At 35.4% G+C, this 14,264-nt stretch overlaps 1 protein-coding gene across 2 annotated transcripts in view; it reads left to right on the forward strand.

The window, feature by feature from the left end:
- LOC118195865 (uncharacterized) overlaps window positions 1-5,873 on the forward strand; it is a 48,489-nt gene extending 42,616 nt beyond the window's left edge. For both annotated transcript variants that reach the window (XM_085819791.1, XM_085819792.1), the window contains 3 exons: window positions 895-1,032; window positions 3,707-3,853; window positions 5,415-5,873. In XM_085819791.1, the coding sequence (XP_085675917.1) occupies window positions 895-1,032; window positions 3,707-3,853; window positions 5,415-5,720 (591 nt within the window). In that variant the 3' untranslated portion in view covers window positions 5,721-5,873. The remainder of the gene's footprint in view (window positions 1-894; window positions 1,033-3,706; window positions 3,854-5,414) is intronic.
- Window positions 5,874-14,264: the final 8,391 nt, after the last annotated feature.

A 14,264-nucleotide genomic window follows, 5' to 3' on the forward strand; every position in this document is an offset into this window, starting at 1 on the left:
TATTAAATATGTGTTCTAATGTAATAAACAGCGATTATTAAATATGTGTTCTAAGGCAATGTCTGTAAAACTTACCATGGACAAGATATTACTATGAAACAATTTGAAATTTTAACACAATATATGCAACAAAAAGTTTCCGTAACGAGGTTTATGAATATTTTAAGAATTTATTTCAGATGTATTATCATTTATTTTATTTAAACATTTCACATTTTTTCTAAATTATAAACAGTTCATGTAAGAAGAGTCGGATGATCTAAGACAGTTATTACCTAGAAAGGTGGTAATAGCAATATAACCACGAGCTCAGTTTATGGGCCCTACACTCCTTTTCTCTATTATAAAATTCTTGATATGAAATGTGCTCACAAAGCCTAACTACGCCATTTTTACAAATCAAATGTAAAAATTAATAATTGACTATGTTACCAAAGCAAGGTTTTCTCTCATAGGGTTAGAGAAGTTCAGAGACTTTACCCATGCAGGAATTGCGCTTTCGTCATAAGATTCAATATTTCTAAGTATATTAAAAACTGACTTGATGGTAAAAAAGCCGGTTATATTTCGTCCCCAAAATACCTACCATCTAATGCTGCTTGTTCTTTGCAGTTATTCTTGTGTGGGTGCCGTAAAATAACTGGATAAGCACAAAACTCTAAAACTTTAAACATTCAGTAAATACAGAATTAAAGATAGTGAATAGAAAGGAGGCTTTGATGCTTAGCAGAATCGCTTATGTAAAATTTATGTTGCCAAAGAAAGTTATATTTAAAAATATTATTTAATGTAATACTTTAAATATAGCCTCTTGTATAATGAATAAGCTTATAAACAGCGATTAAAAGACGTTTTAGCCAAGGAAATTTATGATAATTTGATTACTTTTTTCAGCTGATGAAAACACAGCTCGTGATGGAACGATACAAAGCAGAATTTGTTTCTTGTACGGAAAACATTCAAGATTCGAAAGCTCTGAGGTGGGCTATGCTCCGACTTTTGCAGATGCGAATTCTGAAAGGCCCAATCAAGGTAAACATTCTTTCAATATAAGTTAAGTGAAAACGGTTTTCAGATCTCAAAGATTTAAACTGACCATTCCTTCAATACAAAGTTCTTTAAAGTTAATCATTAAAAAAAGGACAAACATTAAACCATACAAATTAATATAAATTCTTATCTGTCACAAATATCCTAAAAATATTCTGGTCCGTATTTAGAGATTACTTTGTAAGATTCTCACTAGTGTATTTCTCAGTTACTGTAGAAAGTGAGTAACCTTAAGAAATAGTTAGCGAATAATCCCTTAAGTTCATGTGGCAAGAAACAACAAGATGGAAGGGTAATTAACCCTTTTATTCCAATAAGATTTAACAAAACTTCGTCTTGGAGTGTACAATAAAAGCCGACACTTGGGCTTGAACTTAAAAGACTAAGAAATAAACTAAAACTAAGATTAACTAAAGAGATATAACCGAAGCTATCAAGATTCTAATCGAGTTAGGCCCTTAACTCTATTTGACTACGAAGCTTATCAAGGGCCTGAGTACGGCCGAGCGTAATAACAGCTTTGAGAGTGAGTGGCCAAAAGGCAGACGCGCGCAAATCAGAAACTCTGATTCTCTCCAACTCAGCAAGTAGAACTTCGCGATTTAAATACCGCTCTTCCTCATTAAGTATTCAGAGTGATTCCAAAACTACGTTCTTGCCGGAAGTAGTAAGTTGAAGTTAAGAATTTGACAGGAAAGGAACTTAAAATTTAACTGTTAATGAAATTAACGTAATCCTTACAAATTGGCTAAAAAGAATTCTGTAATCATTCAGAGATGTTAATCATGTTCTCCGTTCTATTTTCAAGGCAAGTTATTATTCAGAGCTCGTGAACAAGGTAGAAATAATGGCTACACATTTTCTGTTTTGCAGTAAAACTAATAAAGACTCATAAAAAATTCCTGTAATTCCAAACAGTGGTAAAAAAAATTCAGTTTGGAGGCATTTAGAATTTTCGACTTTAATATCAGACAAAGCAAGTATACAGAACGCTTTTAAATACTCAACAAGAGAGAATTATAATGCTGCTAGTAAGAAATATATTTTAGAACAATAAAGACAGTTAACAGTACTTACCTATGAAATTCACTTCCTAAGTCATTATTAATGTTATTCAGGTGATGTCTAACTCATTATAATGTTATGCATGTGTACTGTGTGCAGCCTTTTAATGTTTAATTTGTTTTTGATATTTTTCATAATTTTCTTATTAATTTTTAGGGATTTTCGTAAACTATTAGTAAATAATGTTAGAATTCAATGTTGTTTATGAGCTAGAACTCTCAATCCAAGCAACACGCAAATAAAGCATCAGCAGCCTCATCAACCATCATCAGCCATGTCAACTGAATCACTCCAGTAGCATCCGATATTTAAATTTGCAATAAAGAGTGAGGAAGGGATTATCATGAGATACAAAGCAAGATACTATTCAGAATGCTTAATTGCAGTTAGATGCTAGACCGAAATAGAAGTATGAGTTTCTGCCATCATTCGTCATTCTTTAAAATTCATTCATATTTATTATTAAAAAAAGGTTAGATATTTTTGCCTCTTAAGCAGTAATTAATATTTGAAGGAAGCAAAATAAGAATTAAGAAGCAAGAGAAGAATAAGCAAAGAAGCAAAAGAAGCAAAGAATAAGCAAACAAGCAAAATAAGCAAGAGAAGAATAAGCAAAGAAGCAAAAGAAGCAAAGAATAAGCAAACAAGCAAAATAAGCAAGAGAAGAATAAGCAAAGAAGCAAAATAAGCAAAGAATAAGCAAGAGAAGGAAGCAAATAAGAATTGTTAAATAAAAATCCTGTTATGCATGCGGAGCATATGGTACATTTAAATGATGCTGTATGGTGAAGTCAAATGCATGATTTTCCAGGCTAGAGGCTGGCAAAGCGATGACCGAGGGCAACAAGTTGACTCGTGCATTTAATAACAAGTTGACCTCGAATCAATTTTAAAGTCCTACCATTCAAATATTTAAATTCTAAATTTTAGATATTGCAACATGCACTCATAATAATAAAGAATAATTTTAATTAAACCTCTTATTTTTAACTCAGCCGTTATTAATAAATATATGAATTGTACAATTAGTACCCGCAACGCCATTCAAACTCCTGTATATCTCAAATGTGCCCTTTTAGTGAAAAAAGTTGCCCACTCCTGCTCCAAACCATCTGACATTCTCATGGTTCATTGTGGTGCAGAAAAGCAGAAGTTTACTAACTGGGTCCCTTGGTTAACATTTTCGATATTGAATGATTCCTGCAAGCTGTTGACACAACTTGCTTTTCTGTAATACCGTGCTGGAATACATTGTTGTGTTAAATTGACCATCTGAGAAACCATATTCGCCTTACATGAGCAACTGAACATATTTTTAAAAAGTTAAGGTATATTATCTCTTTTTTCCTACTTTTTAATTAAAAGAAAATTCATTTATTTAGTTTTATCTTAAGTTGTAGCATTTAGACCATCTAATTATCTTCTTGTAAAATACCTTCAACACGACACGATACGCAGTCTTGTATGCAATCTTGTGTAAAGAAAAGGAAAATTTCCTTTAAATTAAACTCGTGCATTTAATAACATTTAATATATTTTTGTATTAATGCATTGAATTGAATTAATTTACGATAACAATTTTTGCACGTAGGAAGAAGAAGTATTTGTGGGAGATACAGATCCTTACAGCAAATTCTGTCGCCTAAGGGATCACTATGAATCCTTGATCAGTACTATTTTAAATCGGACGAAGGAAGTTCAAACCACATTTCGTAAGAATTACGTCAAATTAGCTAAGGTAAGAACAGTTTAAAAATCAAAATAACTCTTTGTTTGAATCTTTGAATAAAGATAATTATATTTAAGAAAATCTTGTTACGCTCACATATACTCACTACATAAAAATATTGCATTACAGAGTGATTTGCTGCCGTGGTGTTCAAAGATGTATCGGCATCGTGTAGTAATGCAGGGTTGCAAACGTGATAAAGAGGACTGTTAGGAAGCCTGCAAAACGTCCGCACAGGGAAACTGTCGTTCGATAATCTAGTATTAAGTAGTAGAATGGAAGATTACAGAAATGTGGAGTTAGAAGATATGCATCTAGGATTTGAAGTTGCTAATTGTAACGGGAGAGCAGCTGTGCACCTATGTGAGAAGAGCTATCCAATGACACGTATTCCGAACTAAATTCCCAAGGCTTTATGAAAGGTTATGGAAAAAGAGTGTTCGAGAGACTTGTCACGAATCCGGAAAGAACGGCAAGGACCCGTGAAATCGAATAGATTGTTCTTCGTAATGAAAGCGTTACTTCAGGTGCCAGTACACTAGCAATCGCAACTTTCTTCCGTCTTGCCCAAATCCCTGTCTGCAGTATTCTGAATTCATATCATATGCACCCATTCCATGAGCAGCACATGCATCTATTGTAATCTGATGATAAGCCACAGAGGGATGCTTTTGCTCAAAGGTATCTGCAAAAGAGTGTAGCGGACCCCTTTTTCCGGCTACCGTCTTATTCTCAAAAGAGGTATACTTCACCAGGGAAGGTTGCAAGCACATAACCCGCATTATAGGCCATGGAGAACGCCCATGCCACACTAACATATGCTGCAGCAAATCACTTTACTATCAGTGTTTGGTCCGGCATTGGGGGGGTCCACTTAATAGACCCATATCTCTTGCCTATCGGTTTATACGGACGGTATTATAAGAATTTTCCCTTGAAGGCAACCTTGCCCAAAATATTGAATGATCAACAAGCAGATCCAGCAGTAGCTGTACCATGGTATGTGATTCGAGCATGATGAGTTCTTCGTCGATTTTATCCGTGATATGCGGGAGCACTTAAATGCAACATTTGCACAACACTAGATGAGGCATGGTAATCTCATTCATTGGCATACACGTTCCTGGGCTTTTATGGATCACATGAAAATCTACCCTACTATCTACCAGAGGATATCGAGGAGGATATTGTGGTACGAATCAGCGTAGTTGCAGCGACTGTCCGAAGGAGACTTCAAATATCTCAAAAGTCCATGATGCCCTAGGCGCCGATGTCAGCTATATGTTGTAGCTAGAGGCCGAAACCTCGAGCACCTTCTTTGATATTCCTAAATATCTCAATTTTTACATTTTGAACAATAAAATAAAATAACATTTTCACTAATATGTTGCTATTTCTTTTCTCGTGTTCTCTGACCACTTGCACATGACAGCCCCGCATTGCTATCCGAGCGCTCTTCGTCTTTGAGTAACCTATGCCGCTAAGAAGTTTGTACACTTGGTAGCGAATCACTCTGTAAATACCCCGGAAATCTGCCATTTTAAAAAGTATTCTTTTGTTTCTTCTATAGGAAAACTCGGATTGGACAGCCTTTGGTGAAGCCCTTCGAACGGACTTCCAACAGAAGGAAGAACGCATCAGTTGTTTAGAGGAAGCCCTTCAAATGCCTTGGAATCAGTTTGCTACTGATCCGTCTGAAACCCAGCGACGTCTCCAAAATGCGTATGAAAATCTAGAATGCTTGGAAAAGACAGAAAACGAAGAGATTCAGAAAAGACTATCTCTCATTGAAGAGCAAGACAAGGAATTGCAGCGGCTACATGGTCTCCTTGTTGTTGATCAACGAGGCATCGTTGCCCGGAAAATGGCACTCTGAATATTCATTTAAGATTTGTATTTATTGTTCTTCTTCCTTAAATATTTTTAATTTTTTAATTTTATGGCAGTCTTTTGCATAACTTAACCCAAATTTGCTTTCAGAATCAGCTTTTAATATATCACAGTATGGAGAAAATAAATTCTTAAAGTAGCATAATTGTGAATTTTTTTAATTCTGTTGGATGTACATAAAGAATGAAAAATGTTATGTGATTTAACCGCACTCTTGTGATGCACTGGTTAGCACCGCACTCTTGTGATGCACTGGTTAGCACATCAAGCCGTTAATTAGAGACCCTGTGTTCTGCTTGGAACATGGATAGAGGGAATTTTTCAAAATTTTCCGTTCCTCATTTCTTCCTGTCTCTGCAGAAATAAGTCAGAAATATGGCTGCTTATCCAAAAAAATGTGATATAATGTACTGTAGAATAGAAGTTAATAGTGAATGGCATATTAAAGCTGAAACATCATTTCATTTCAAATAACATGACTTATGTCATTTGCCAAGATATCACTGAGCATGCAGCAGTTAACTGTAGTTGAAAGCTGGGCGACTGCATGCCAGAATGATTATGAAGCCATGAAACCGGCGGGTTGTGATTTTAGCATCGTTGCCGTCGCCAGTGGAGAAACAGAAAAAATGATTGCTTGCACGACGGGAAACATCCAGAAAACAAACGTTCATGGGAAAATTCGTACTAGCACTGGTGCAACAGCATCGATGATGATTTTGGAAACTTCCCGTTAAGAATATGTAATGTAACATCAGGCTTATAATAGAAAACTTTCTGCTTCTCTTGGTAACAAATGACAATGTCCGCTGAAATGGCCGCAAAGGAGAAGGTAAGAAAAGTGTATTTGTCTGAGAAATTCCAGACGGTTAAGTGGCATCATGTGACAGGAAAGCTGCTGCCTTCCCCTTTCTATAATTGAACTGTTATATTTGCCTTTTACTTAAACAAGAAAACTTATGTTAAATTTCAAAATAAATAGACATTAGTCTATTAAATAATTAAAATAAATAAATTAAAAAGACAACTAGTCTTTGTATTGCCATCACACAAGTTCGACAAACGTTACAGCTAAAATTTATTGGTAGCAGCGTTGTGGATCTAGAGTCCATGGAAGCAGATTGCGGATGTCAGTTCAGGTAAAAAGGAAAGCTAGTTTTCTGAATGCAGCTCATATTTAAGTTTGTGGGATCTGAAATCTACGGAAGCAGATTGCAGACTTCAATCCGTGTAAAAAGGAAAGCAGTCTCCTGAACGCAGCTCATCTTTAAGTTTGCAGGATCTGAAACCACGGAATCAGATTGCGGACATCAGTTCGGTAGAAAACAAAGCCAGTGTCCTGATCACAGCTTATCTTTAAGTTCTGGGACAGTCAGTGTCCAAAGATCATCAGCATCTAGTGGGACCATTCCGTGTCCAAAACTATTTCAAGTAGAAAAGTGTAAAAATTTCATCTGTTTAGGTGGTTAGGAAAAGTCGTTAAATTTGGGGACTATCAGTGTCCGAAAAGTGATGTGCCGTGAAGTGTAAAGTGTTCCCGGTGATTGTGCTAAAGTGTCTGGACCCCACACGCCCATAAAAATCTTATGATTAACAGATTCTCCATATTCCAAGCCATTGCATTCAAGTCTACAAATCCTGACGGGTAAGTGCCTTGGAGTTTTTATATCGAAACAGTGGGTTAAATTATTTTAAGTTATTTTTGTAATTTAATTTACACAAGTTCACGTAATTTTTTTTTATGAACTGACATTTTTTCTATAAAGCTTAAAGAAATGTGATGTTTTGGTTTTGAATTTCAAATAAGAAAACGGAAATTTTAAAATTTGAGTTTGTAGAGACATTGCGATTTTTTTGGGAAATCCGAGGTATAGCCGGGCACCCTGCCCCTGGGGATTATATCAGGCGACTGGTCCTCTAGGTTGGTGGCTGGACGTGGGGCTAACTACCCCACCCTGTTTAAAAAAAATTCGGTTCAGAAATCTAGAGGGCTAAGTAATGGACGGATACCACCCAGACGACATTGAACGACTACGGACTTGCGCCCTTTGCAAGTGTAGAGGGTACGAGGAAAAGAGAAAGACCTCACACAAGATGGATAAACTGTGTAAAGGCATTGTAGTGCCTGGTCCTCCGAAACTGTAACCCTGAAAATAAGTAGCGCCCTCTAGGCAGAAAACGTGGTAAGTTGGAGACTGGCTTTCGGTGGGAGAGGCCGAATGTTCAGTATGCTCAGTGTGGTAATTTTATAAATTTAACAATCCTATTATCTTATATATATATATATATCTATTTGTACAAAGTGTATATAGTTTACGTTGATGGTGTGAATAAAGTAAAAGATAAATTTGAGTCTATTAATTACGGCACCGGACACGGCTGGATCTTACAGGCATATTCTCAATACTTTAAATCAATCGTTGGCCGATGGTAGCGACTAATCAGATCCCTTGCAGGAAGCTAGTTGAGACGGCCTTGGACTGTCATAGGCTGTAATGGAACTAAAGAAGGAGAATTTAGTCCTATGACCCTAGCAGATATGAAGGAATTATCACGGTGCTTGAGAACAGCGACAAAACCTTGAGAAGGTGAAAATGACCTTATTTAAACAGAATTCAGATCGTAAGCGAACTCTCTTGTGCTACAATATAACCGCATCTGTAGTGATTAGTGATTGTGGTACCGGACTAAAAATTCATTATCTGTATCCGGTAATTTTTTATATGTTGTACCGGAATACCGGTATTAGGAAGTTTTAAAAAAAGGTATAAAAGCGTTATTATTATGCGGTATTTATTATTATGTTATTTCTTATGCGGTATTTATTAGTTTTATACGAAGATTGTAAATTATAAAAATACAAACATTTTTTTAACAAATGTTACAATTTTTTTATCAAATGTTACAGGAACAAATGTTATAATCAAATATTATTAATAAGAGTAGTAAACTAATAATTTATAACATTAGAAACAAAAAAATATAAATAAAAAATGCAAACCATTACAGGTGAGAGCAGGTCCGGACACCCGGACGGCATGCATAGACTAATTGGGTATCGTCCGGGTCCCGCAACTATCTGAAGCTATACCCCGAAATCAATACAAGGGAAAAGTACATGGCCATACAAGGGCAAAGTATAGACTGCATGCGGAATTAAACATTTTCCTGGCTACATCGCATGTTAACACACTGCTACACATATTCGTTACACTATACATTTTATAATATGCATTGCGTTGATCACTGCACTGTACTTAAGGCACATTTACAACTCAATACTACACTTAATACACTATATATTCTTTGCAACATATTACGCTGAACATTATTCTTGACAATTCAGCATAGATATATAAGACAGGCTTAATAAATAACTTGATACAACAGATAAATAAATTAAGAGCTTTTAAATAAAGAGCAGAATTACACATTACAATCAAATTATACAATTGCACACAGAAATACACGTTCTTTACTTTATGCTGTACTTATAATATACAAATTAAAGATTTGAGGACACAGTACAGCTCATATTACTTTTGATTAAATAACATTATGTTAAAAGTTCACTGTGGATTAAATTTAAAAATCTTAAAACATACCAAGAATAACTTTGTAATTAAACATGGTCACATTGCACGTAAACACACTGCTATATATAAAACACTCAATACACTAAAATTTTAATACAATACAATAATGGTACAAAACATGTAGTATTATTATGAGGTTCATATTATCTATACTAATAGTTATTTTAATTTGTTAGCCTTTTCTATCCTTTCTGATTGCCCTGGCGTTTCCTCGGCAGGATGTAAATGAGATAAGGTGAACCAGAGTGCATTTAAACTGAAGTAGCGAAAAGGATAGTCAGAGCGTGTTTTCGCTATTAAGTGCTCACGTTGTTACTTCTACCAGATGTTTGAATTGTGAATCTTTACTTCGCATTCTAGCCGCCAAAGTTAATATCACGCTGGTGTAGGCTTCTTAGTCAATCTACTAGTCTAAATTAATTTGTGTAGTCTTGAACTACTAGTTTACTTTTAAGTTCATCACCAGAAATGGCCGGTAAAATTGTAAACACGTTAGTCCGTGAAATCTGTAAATAACTGTATTCAATAAATGCTTTTCTCTTGTTGCATTCATCTTCTAGTTTGAGCGATAAGTCGCTAAAGAAATGTTCTACTCGCAGTGTATGTTAACAAATAAGACTATATCTTACGTTATTATTAAGAAGAGTAAATATCATATAAAAATCTTGTTCTGTAATCTAGTATATAAAATTTATTAATAGAAAAAACAGTCAATTTATTAACTGCTTATTCTTTAAATGTGATCCTAAAAACATAATGCTTGACAGATTCCGCGCCTTCCTTGATATTACTGATGACAACCAGACGCTGCACGCTGCTCATGGACTTTATAAGAAATACACTAACCCAAATGGGTTTTCTCCCACGTCTGAGGCGTTCCTGGCTGTCACCTTGATCACATCCGGAGGAGTAGGGACGACTTGCAGAAATTTAACAGTGGTTGCCTATTGCAGCGTGTATAATTGTCAAGAAAAAGCTGGTTGTAGCGCCTCATTTCACAAATTAGAATTTCTACATATTTTTATTTTTGAAATTTAGATTGATTTTTAAACATTTAGCATATTTATCAAGCATAATTAACGTTCCAAATAATTATAAAGCTATTGCATGCTTTCAGGGATGGATATTTTTTTAGCCTATGCTGTAAGGAAATTTGTAACTACTTCTTTTAGAAAATAATATTTTAAATCTGAACTTATAGAAAATTTCAAACAAGCAATTTTCTCTTGCAACTTTTATGCCTTTTATTGGTGTAAATAAGTAAAAAATACTAAAATATTTAAAAACGAATTTTTGAAAGTTTTGTTTAAAATTCTAAACTGTGCTGCTTTTTTAAAATTATAGATGAGTATTATAGCACTATTTCTATAAAAGAATTTATTTCAACTATATTTCATAATACATCGTAGTGATAAACAATTTTGACTCCTTAAAAGTTTTTGTACATGTAATTCTAATATTAAAATTGTATTTAACCGTAATAATTAATTTTGCTTGTATTTTATAGTGATTATTTTTTTAATTATTTTTAGTTCTGCATAAGATTTTTTTATTTACTGTTAATTTAATTTATTAGCCCAAAGGGGCGGTAGTCTAGAAAGGCTATTAGTTTCGAAGTGGCATTTTGGGGCTGTTTTACTATAAATGACGAGGATAACTCCTTATGGAAAGCAGTGAAGAGGTACAAAAAATGCTATAACGCCATTCCGCCCCTTCACGGCCCTCAACGGATCCATTACACCGGAACTGAGAAAGCAGAACTTTTAGCTCAGCATCTGGAATCTCAGTTCTGCATTAACAACATTTCAGACTCAGACACTGAACAGCTTATTGCTGACTTCCACTCCAGTTTTACAACACAGCCATGCACAGACAACATTATCTCAGCCATGCCATCGGAGGTCTGTCTCTATATCATGCGAATTGCGAAAAGGAAGAGCCCTGGAGTAGACGGTGTCACAAATGAGATGATCAAGCACTTCCCTGTCAAGATAATACTCTACTTCACCAAGTTAGTGAATATCATACTACGATGGCAATACTTCCCAACTTGTTGGAAAACTGCCAAGATTGTCCCTCTGCTAAAGCCCAACAAGCCTGCGACTGCTCCTGAGAGTTACCGACCAATCAGTTTGCTAAGCTCAATTAGCAAAATCGTGGAAGCAGTTATTCTACATAGACTAAACATCTTCCTGGATGAGCAGAAGATCCTCATACCCTATCAGTTTGGGTTCAGGCGTAAGCACTCGACAACGCATCAACTCTACAGAGTTGTTGAGTTAATAAGCAGTGGGATGCAACAACATCGTGTCACTGGTGGACTTTTCTTAGATGTCGCCAAAGCCTTCGATAGAGTATGGCTGGATGCCCTCATATACAAATTACACAAGCTGGGACTCCCAGGCTACATCACAAACATAATTAAATCCTACCTAACCGGTAGACACTTTGTCGTTCATGTTTCTGGTTCATTATCCACAAACCGGCCCATACGGGCTGGTGTTCCACAGGGATCCCTTCTGGGCCCTACCCTATTCAATATTTACGTGAACGACATCCCCACTACACACAACACAACACTAGCCATGTATGCAGACGACACAGCGATCCTTACGCAAAGTGCATTTGTTAGTTCAGCAATACAACAGCTACAACACCACATCCACTCGCTAGAGACTTGGCTGACCAAATGGAAAGTCAAAGTGAATGTCGACAAGACACATGCCATACTGTTTACTACTAAGAAGAATTTCCCGACTCACCTGCAAATGTATGGTGTGGACATTCCCTGGGTCAAGCAGGTCCCTTATCTTGGGGTGATCCTCAGTAAATCTCTTACATGGAACCCACACGTTACACATATTCTCAGGAAGTTTCGAGCTAGTAAAGCTTCACTCTTCCCCTTAATTGCTCGAAACAGTGTTCTATCTATTTATAATAAGTTGCTCATTTACAAAACCATGTTGCGTCCAATTCTTAGTTATGCATGCCCCGTCTGGGCATACTCGTGCAAAAGTTTGAGAAGGCAGTTACAAGCTGCCCAAAACGGGGTATTGCGTATGATATGTAATGCCCCCTGGTACATTCGGAATAGCCAAATTCGTAAAGAGCTAAGAATAGAGGATCTTTGTGATTTTTATTGCCGCCTATCTAGGGCATTTTATGATAAACAGGAACTTCTGGACAATTCTGTGGTTGTTAACTATTGTTATGATACTAGGGACCCCAATTTCAGTAAGCGCCCAAGGGCGATCCTAAATGTTAGTAATGTGTAATTTTGTATATGTGTTATGCAAATTGTTGCTCAAATTCTTTATTGTATATTGTTCTTTTTTTTTTTTTTTTTTTTTTTTTTTTTTTTTTTTTTTACTAGTGGAACTAAGGCGTCGCACTTCGTATTTTGTTTCTCTTGTGTGTACATGTATTCTTCTGTGAAATAGTTGTTAAAAAATAGTTAATTATGTATGGATTAGTAATTAGGTACTTAAGGAAAAAATATGTATTTAACTATTAGCAATTATGAATTTAAACTCTTGCTCATTTAATTATTTAGCACATTCAGTTACATTTCTCATAATTCGAAACTTTTATCATGTTATTCGATGAGGGGTAGGGCTATGGCGCCCAGGCACCCTGGTGGTTAAGCACCGCAGTTCAACTTCCACTATAAATGACCGTGTCTCCTTGCAAATTGTTATTACCCAATATTATCGCCCTGTATTATATTTAAAGAAATTAAATAATGAAGAATCTGCATGAATACATGTATGTTTCTCGCACTGTGACAAAAACGGCAGTATCTAGAGCCATCAAATTTTGAATAATGTAATCCTGCACCCGAACATGGGCATCTGGACGGCCGAATTTCGAATTTGTTTTAATCTATTTCCTATTTTATAAAACTTTAACGAATTTTTGATTAACAAACTCAACGAGTTCAAAGCGAGCACTGTACAGAAAATAACAGTTTTATCTCCACTGCGGAAATTCAAAAGATATGCTGCTTTCAATAGAGTCTCACATTGTCCGAGTTGTAAAACAATTGCTTTTGCTGATGATCTACTGATTTGCTTTCAAGAGAAGTGTCCCATTACTCTCTTTAATACTTCTCAGAACAACCTTAATATTATTTCCAATTGGTCCAAAGAACAGAAATTGGAATTCAATCCTAATAAATCTAAAATTATGATAATTAAAAGAAAGCATGTCAGCTATACAAACCAACAACTGTACTTGGATAATACCTTACTCGAAAAATATTTAGACGTTATTCTTAATCATAAGTTTTGTTCGAAAAATCATATTATGTATTTATCCAATCAGTGTGAAAATATACTTAGAGGACTTAATCGTGTCTCTTGCAATACTTTTGGTTTAAAATCTAATGTTATTGATATGATTTATAAGCAGGGTATTGTCTCCTTTATTTGCTATGCTTCTAGAGTGTGGGGAACAGCTTTAGAAAAGAAGATTAATTCCCGTATACTTCGCAGAATTCAAAGAAGAATTTTACTAAGAGTTGTGCGTGGCTACAGAACAATTAGCTATGAAGCCTGTTTCGCAATTTCAGGATTTCCTCCGATTGACCTTCATGTTTTAAATAACAAAAAGTTTAAAGATACCATCAGCAAATTTATGTTCGATACCAAGGTGTTGTTTGAAGATCTTCCTCATCCTGCCAATCGTTTGCCAATTCAAACTATCATTTATGACAATTCTGTTGATGATAATTTTCCTGTTGTGTGTTATACAGATGGCAGTAAAATTAATAATCGAGTTGGATTAGCTTATGTCGATTTCCATCATGGTTCTGAACTGGAATACAAACTCTTTAGAATTTCCAATGAATGTTTTCCAAGCCGAATTACTGTGCATTAGTGAGTCAATTAAGTGGATATCTAACAACTGTTCGCTAAGTGCTAAATTTCTTATTC

Source organism: Stegodyphus dumicola, chromosome 7 (genome assembly GCF_044657685.1).
Source record: "Stegodyphus dumicola isolate Sdum_Otavi_A_Nest chromosome 7, ASM4465768v1".
In the NCBI taxonomy this organism is placed as follows: domain Eukaryota; kingdom Metazoa; phylum Arthropoda; class Arachnida; order Araneae; family Eresidae; genus Stegodyphus; species Stegodyphus dumicola.